We start from the raw sequence: 7743 nt of genomic DNA, 5'->3' as shown, positions 1-7743 counted from the left end.
TGTTACCCAGGCTGGAGTGCAATGGCGCGATCTCGGCTCACCGCAACCTCCGCCTCCTGGGTTCAGGCAATTCTCCTGCCTCAGCCTCCTGAGTAGCTGGGATCACAGGCACGTGCCACCATGCCCAGCTAATGTTTTGTATTTTAGTAGAGACGGGATTTCACCGTGTTGACCAGGATGGTCTCAATCTCTTGACCTCGTGATCCACCCGCCTCGGCCTCCCAAAGTGCTGGGATTACAGGCTTGAGCCACCGCACCCGGCCAATTTTTGTATTTTTAATAGAGAGAGGGCTTTACCATATTGGTCAGGCTGATCTCGAACTCCTGACCTCACATGATCCACTCGCCTCGGCCTCCCAGATTGCTGGGATTATAGGCATGAGCTACCGTGCCCGGCCAGTGATCTGTTTTTTAATGTCACCTTCATTGGGTAAATCAATTCCCCAAGCCAGGAACAGCTTCCTGTGTTGTAAAGGCAAATTGCAAATGAGTCTGCCAAAACCAGATGAAGCCCATCTCTTCTTGCCCTGCTCCAGCGAGAGGAATTGCTCTGACATTCACCCTTAAGAATCCCCCTCCACCTCCCACCCTGCTAGCCGTAGACACCAGGCTGGGGCAGGAAGCAGGGTGTAGACGCTTCATCTTGGCTGGATTCATCATCTCCTTCTCCACCAGCCATGTGGGGAGAGAGGGTTTGAATGGAAAACCCTCCCTGACCCCAGAAGCCATTTGGTTAATTCTGTTGCTGGTAAAAGGGTTTTTTTGTTTTGTTTTGAGACAGAGTCCCACTCCGTCTCCCAGGCTGGAGTGCAGTGGCACCATCTCGGCTCACTGCGCCTCTTCCTTCCAGGTTCAAGCCATTCTCCTGTCTCACCCTCCCAAGTTGCTGGGACTACAGGCACACGCCACCATGCTCGGCTAATTTTTTGTATTTTTAGTAGAGATGGGATTTCACCATATTGCTCAGGCTGGTCTCCTGACCTCACGTGATCCACCCGCCTTAGCCTCCCAAAGCGCTGGGATTACAGGCATGAACCACTGCACCTGGCAAAAGGGTCTTGATCTAGACGCCAAGAGAGAATTCTTGGATCTCTCACAGGGAGGAATTCAAGGAGGGTGGCAGAATGCAGTGAGAAGAGAGGGTTTATTGCAAGCCACTCACCTACAGAGGAAGGCATCCTCAGAAAGCAAGAGGAGGAACGCGCCGGCTTCGTTTTAAACTCTTCCGATACAGGGATCTGTCTGCGTCAAAGCTAAGTTATGTCTACGTATGGGTGGACTGACAGCACGACAACATTTAGTACTTTGTTGACTTAAAGAAAGTTATCCTTGACCGGGCGCAGTGGCTCGCACCTGTAATCCCAACACTTCGGAGGCCAAGGTGGCCGGCGACTTGAGCCCAGCGTTCAAAACCAGCCTGGGCAACAAAGCAAGACACCATCTCTACAAAAAGTGCAAAAAATCAGTTGGGCATGGTGGCCCATACTTGTAGTCCCAGCTACTCAGGAGGCTGAGGCAGGAGGATCTCTTGAGCCCGGGGCAGTCAAGGCGTAGAGAGCTGTGATGGTGACATGGCACTCACTCCAGCCTGGGCAACAGAGCGAGACCCTGTCTCAAAAGAAAAAATAGAAAGTTACCTATTTCATTTCAGGGTGTAAGTCCCTCACAGCATGAGTATCATCATCTTAAAAGCACATCGTGTCCTGTGATGTTGGGGTGTCTGGACATTTTGTTGTTGTGGGAGTTTGTCCTTGCAGGCGTTACCAAGCTTCTTCCTCTGCCTGAACATCGCAGGACCGTGGGTTCTGACCGGCAAAGAGTGTGTGTGTGCCTTGCTAACTTTGCGACGGAGTTGATTTTAAAATGGTGTCACCCTGGCTCTCCGGAGCTCCTGCTTCCCTGACGATTCCACCCCCACGGCTGCCCCTCCTAGGGTTCTCCCCGAGCCCAGCCATGGGGGAACTGTGTCGCAAGGACTCCACGCTCACCGCGCTGGACGAGGAGACGCTGTGGGAGATGATGGAGAGCCACCGTCACAGGATCGTGCGCTGCGTCTGCCCCAGCCGCCTCACGCCCTACCTGCGCCAGGCCAAGGTGCTGTGCCAGCTGGACGAGGAGGAGGTGCTGCACAGTCCCCGGCTCACCAACAGTGCCATGCGGGCCGGTGAGCACAGCTCCCCGCGGGCCCAGGTGTTCCTTGTTCCTGCACAGTTCCACTGTCTGCCTCTGTCTTCGGGGATCTCTTCTGGTCCTGTCTCTTATAAAAACACTTACCGTTGCATTTAGGGTCCACCGGATAACCAGAATGATCTTACCTTGAGATCATTAAGTTATGTCTGCACAGGCCTTTTCCCAAAACAACGTCACCTGGACAGGTTCCCCAGGTGGACCTGCCTTTTAAGGGGAACCACCATTCACCCCACTGCAGATGTCTTTGGGGTCCATTCTGATGGGCCGACTAGCCGTGTTTATTCATTTGAAAATGAGGATGTTAATGGCTTTCCCCTGTGAGGTTGTTAGGGGAAGCACATGAGTTAGTGTTTATAAGATACTCACTGCACACAGTGGCTCACACCTGTAATCCTAGCACTTTGAGAGGCCGAGGTGGGTGGATCACCTGAGGTCAGGAGTTCAAGACCAGCCTGGCCATCATGGTGAAACCCCATCTTTAAAAAAAAAAATAGATACTCGCTGCATAGCTGGGGCCGTAGAAAACAGGCAGTGTGTGACAGCTGTCAACATGATAGTGTTCATGCATGTTGGTGTATAAGTCCCAAACACAGGGGAGAGATTAGTCCACGCTAGTCATTCTGGCTGAGAGAGACGGTCTCTGGGCTCTGGGTGTGGAGGGCCCCCAGGCTCCCTGCGAGCTGTCCCCTGCAGCCCTGGGGGCCGCTCTGCCGCTTTCTGTGCACAGCTCCGAGGCTGACAGCACTGTGGTAGGACTGTCTGCACCAGCCCTGGCTTGCCAGGGAGGGGCTGCAAGCAGGGACCACCTCCTCACCTCGTACCCTGCACATGCAAGAGCACTTGGGTTGCAGGAGTTGCTCAGTAAATGCCAGCTTTGCCCTTCTCAAGTCTGACCGAGGTCATGTGGGTAAAAGGAGCTATGAGGCTGCATCCCACCCCACAGATCCCCGAAAACTGCCTTTACCTCCTGATTCTTAGAAGTGCAGGGGTTTCCCCAGCCCCAGACTCCACCCCTGTGGGGAAGCCAGCCAGGGAGCCCAGTCCCCTTGGTAGCTGACAGACGGTTCTGCCTCCCAAGGGCACTTGCTGGATTTGCTGAAGACTCGCGGGAAGAATGGGGCCATCGCCTTCCTGGAGAGCCTGAAGTTCCACAACCCTGACGTCTACACCCTGGTCACTGGGCTGCAGCCTGCGGTTGACTTCAGCAACTTTAGCGGTGAGAGCTCCGACTTTGCCGGGATCGCAGGTGCTTCCTAGGAACCTCGGGCTCCTGGTAACCCCAGGCGCCCCACTCACCTGCCACTTAGCTCCCGCTTTCCTCCCGGCTGCAGTCCCTGTCCTGGCCCCAGCACTCTGAGAGTGAGGAGCCCCTCCGCTGTTTTGAGGGTGGGTAGGATAAGGCGTCCCTGGGCCTGGACTCTAAAGTGTCATTCTTTAATTACCCAGCACCAACAGGAGACCCCCTGAGGGGCGGGGTGGGGAGAATCTGCCTTCCAGAGACAAGCAAAGGGCAAGGGAGTGTCTCCTGGAGCCTGCCTTTAACCTTGCAGCTTTGCTGGAGGGGCCAGGACAGCCCAGCCCCGGAGGGTACAGTGCCACAGAGCCTTCTGGGCACTTGCTCACCCTTTTCCTTAATGGAGTAATTCTAGGCTTCCCGGGAGGAGCTGTTGAAAGATTTAGGTATTCAAAGGAGCAGGACTCACATGACCAAAACAGTAGAGAATAGACCATTTTCCCTGTGCTCCCACCCCGTATGTATTTCTGTTCTTTAGAGTTCTATTATGTGAATCCGTATTCTTTCTTAGGTTTTTCCTGGGATAACTTTAAAATGAGTTAGCAATGAGTGCATCTCAGCCACCAAGGGGAGTCATTAAATCTGAACAGTGGGGTCTCATTGGGAAGGTCAGGGTGGGTAACCCTTCTGCCAAAATCAGGAGTCATGCTGTTTACTCGACCAAAAGACCAAGTCTGCTGGAGGCCCAGGAGCTTTTAAGGAGACCAGCAGGTTAAAGCTGGGGCCTGCTGGGGAGTCTGGGCAAGGCTATGGGGGAATGGGGGCAGTGCCTCGGCCCACCTGCCCACCTGTGCACCTGCCCACCTGCCCACCTGCCACATGCTCACCTGCCCACCTGCCACCTGCCCACCTGCCACATGCCCACCTGCCCACCTGCCCACCTGCCCACAGGTCTCATGGAGACATCCAAGCTGACCGAGTGCCTGGCTGGGGCCATCGGCAGCCTGCAGGAGGAGCTGAACCAGGAGAAGGGGCAGAAGGAGGCGCTGCTGCGGCAGTGCCAGCAGCTGCAGGAGCGCCTGGGCCTTGCCGAGACCCGTGCAGAGGACCTGCACCAGTTGGAGGCTGACCACAGCCGCATGAAGCGGGAGGTTAGCGCCCACTTCCATGAGGTGCTGAGGCTGAAGGACGAGATGCTCAGCCTGTCGCTGCACTACAGCAATGCCCTGCAGGAGAAGGAGCTGGCCACCTCACGCTGCCGCAGCCTGCAGGAGGAGGTAGGGGGACACCCCGCACTCCAGCGGCCCCTGCTGCTGTCTGCCTGCCCCCAGGCCTTTGCACTAGCCGGTTCATCTGCCTGGAACTCCCTTCGCCTCTTCCTTGTCTAACACTTCCCTGCCCCCAGAGCCTTGGCCGAGACCCCCGGGGGGCTGATCCTTCCCCTCCCCAGGAGGCCGCCCAGGCCCCTCTGTGTAGCCTGCCTGGCAGGAGGTGTGCGTTGTCCAGTAGCTGCCCGGGGCCTGGCTGGCTTGTCTGTGAACCTCCCATCCTGCTGACTCCTGGGGAGGTCTGGACACTCTGGGCTCCGTATTTGTAGACCCACCTACGTCCCACTGCCCAGCTGTGGCCGTGACACAGGATATGGCCCTCTATCGACCTCCTTTGTCCTCAGCTGGTCCTGGACTCAGGTGGGGAGGGCAGGAGGGTTGTCAAGCTAGGCCTCCGAAACCCACTGTGTTTCACTCATTTTTCTGTGGGGATGATGATCTGACTGATTTGTAAGGGTTCTCAAAATATTGAGGATGTGCACTCCTTGTCATTTTGGCATTTGCTTTTGACCTTTATTATTATTACTATTGTTTTTAATGTTTTAGAGACAGTGTCTCACTCCGATACCAAGGCTGGAGGACAGTGGTGCAGTTATAGCTCACTACAGCCTCAAACTCCTGGGCTCAAGTGATCCACCTGCCTCAGCCTCCTGAGTAACTGGGACTACAGACCGTGCCACCACACCCAGCTACTTTTTATTTATTTATTTTTTATTAAAAAAAATTTTTTTTTACAAAGATGGGGTTTCTCCATGATGGCCAGGCTTGTCTTGAACTCCTGACCTCATGTGATCCACCCACCTTGGCCTCCCAAAGTGCTAGGATTACAGGTGTGAGCCACCAAGACTGGCCCACACCTCGCTAATTTAAAAAGTTTATTTTTAGGGATGGGGGTCTCACTATGTTGCCCAGGCTGGTCTTGAACTCTTGGGATCAAGCGATCCTCCCACCTCGGCCTCCCAAAGTGCTGGGGTTACAGGCGTGAGCCACTGTGCCAGCCAGTGTTTTGCCTTTAATAATGGCATCTGTTGTTTAATTTTTTACTTCTTATTTAGAAATTATTTCAAATTTATTTTTTAAATAACACAAAATTAGTACAAAGAGGCTGGTTGCAGTGGCTCACGCCAGTAATCCCAGCACTTTGGGAGGCCCAGGTGGGTGGATCACGAGGTCAGGAGTTCAAGACCAGCCTAGCCAATATGGTGAAACCCCGTCTCTACTAAAAATGCAAAAATTAGCCAGGTGCGGTTGTGCGCACCTGTAGTCCCAGCTACTCGGGAGGCTCAACCTGGGAGGCGGAGGTTGCAGTGAGCTGAGATGGCGCCACTGCACTGCAGCGTGGGCGACAGAGCAAGACTCTGTCTCAAAAAAAAAAGAAAGAAAGAAAAAAAGAAAATAGAACAAGGAATGCCCACCTACCTTGTTTATTATTTGTACTTTTACCCTGTCGTGGCCCCTTACCCCACCGAACGCCTCAGTGTCTGTTTCCTGAAAATAAGCACATTCTACTAGACAGCCACAGTGCAGTTCTCAGCTTCAGTCTTTGTTTTTTTCTTTTTCTTTTTTTTTTTTTTTTTGAGATGGAGTTTCACTCATGTTACCCAGGCTGGAGTGCAATGGCGTGATCTCGGCTCACCGCAACCTCCGCCTCCTGGGTTCAGGCAATTCTCCTGCCTCAGCCTCCTGAGTCGCTGGGATTACAGGCACGCGCCACCATGCCCAGCTAATTTTTTGTATTTTTGGTAGAGACGGGGTTTCACCGTGTTGACCAGGATGGTCTCGATCTCTTGACCTCGTGATCCACCCGCCTCGGCCTCCCAAAGTGCTGGGATTACAGGCGTGAGCCACCGCGCCCGGCCAGCTTCAGTCTTTTTCGTACGTTTTTATCCAGTCTGTCTGTGTTCCGTTTTGTCCTTTGTCCCAGTGAGTCCTTCACAGCCTTCCCCCCAGCCCAGGGTGGGGCCCTGCGTTCCGCTGTTGCTCTCTGTCGCCCCCTTCAGTCGGGAGCACCCCACAGCCTCTCTTTGTCTATTACCAGGTGGATGTCTTTGAAGACCCCACCTCTTCCCTTTGATGATACACTGTGTCTCATTTGGGGTTGGTCTTATGTTTCCCCACCAGCAGACAGAAGTTAAGCTTCTTTGGCAGGGACCCTGCACAGGGGATGCTGGCCCGACTCAGGGCCTCCCGCAAGGACTCTCGAGGTCCCCTCGCCCCTCGCAGGGGAGGTCAGCGTCCACCACTTGTCAAGGTTTCTGTACTGTAGAATCATCCAGATTCTCTACCTTAGAATCGCTGTTTCTTTCCTTCCCTGCAACTGATAAGCATCTTGGGTGTGGGGCGCGGACCAGCAAGCGCCTGCTCCTGGTGGACATTTCCTGGGACGTAGCTGTGGCGACTCTGGCCGGAGCTGGCCTCCTGGCGGCTGTGCATGATGACCATGCCAGTGCCGCACTTTGCTGCTGCCCGCGGCCTCTGCCTTCCCTTCTCCCATGGCTGAATCCGTTCTTGGTGCAGTCTCTGGGTTCCCACTCTGCAGGGGTCTGGCCTATCACTGTCCTTAATGACTTTGGAGCTCGGATTGACCCAGTTGTGACCAATGGAGCCCTTCAACCAGCTCCATGTCCTGAGACAGGCCCCTTGTTTTTGGAGCACCAACTTCTTTTCTGGCCTCACAGGATATTCCAGGATCATCTTGTACCTGGCCTGCCCCAAATCCAGGCTCAGCCCATTCTCTGAGGGCCCTGCTTCCTTTTATTTTTATTTTTATTTTTTGGTTTGTTTTTTTGAGACAAAGTCTCACTCTGCCATCCAAGCTGGAGTGCAGTGGCACCATCTCAGCTCACTGCGACCTCCGTCTTCCGGGTTCAAGCAGTTCTCCTGCCTCAGCCTCCCGAGCAGCTGAGATTACAGGCATGCACCACCATGCCTGGCTAATTTTTTGTATTTTTAGTAGAGACAGGGTTTTGCCATGTGGGCCAGGCTGGTCTC

General features: G+C 54.2%; 1 protein-coding gene across 6 annotated transcripts in view; it reads left to right on the top strand.

Moving 5' to 3' along the window:
* Positions 1-7743, top strand: part of CARD14 (caspase recruitment domain family member 14) — a 36058-nt gene that overhangs the window by 4714 nt on the left and 23601 nt on the right. For 5 of the 6 annotated variants that reach the window (XM_032241426.1, XM_032241427.1, XM_032241425.1 and 2 more), the window contains exons 1-3: positions 1678-2164; positions 3269-3406; positions 4376-4701. In XM_032241426.1, the coding sequence (XP_032097317.1) occupies positions 1864-2164; positions 3269-3406; positions 4376-4701 (765 nt within the window). In that variant the 5' untranslated portion in view covers positions 1678-1863. Of the gene's footprint in view, positions 1-1677; positions 2165-3268; positions 3407-4375; positions 4702-7743 lie in introns of those variants that run through there. The other variant, XM_032241428.1, reaches the window with a different exon arrangement.

Source organism: Sapajus apella, unplaced genomic scaffold, assembly GCF_009761245.1.
Source record: "Sapajus apella isolate SASKATOON/1434 unplaced genomic scaffold, GSC_monkey_1.0 scaffold48, whole genome shotgun sequence".
NCBI classification, from domain to species: domain Eukaryota; kingdom Metazoa; phylum Chordata; class Mammalia; order Primates; family Cebidae; genus Sapajus; species Sapajus apella.
Note: the sequence above shows the minus strand (reverse complement) of the source record. Positions and strands in the feature narration are given on the sequence as shown.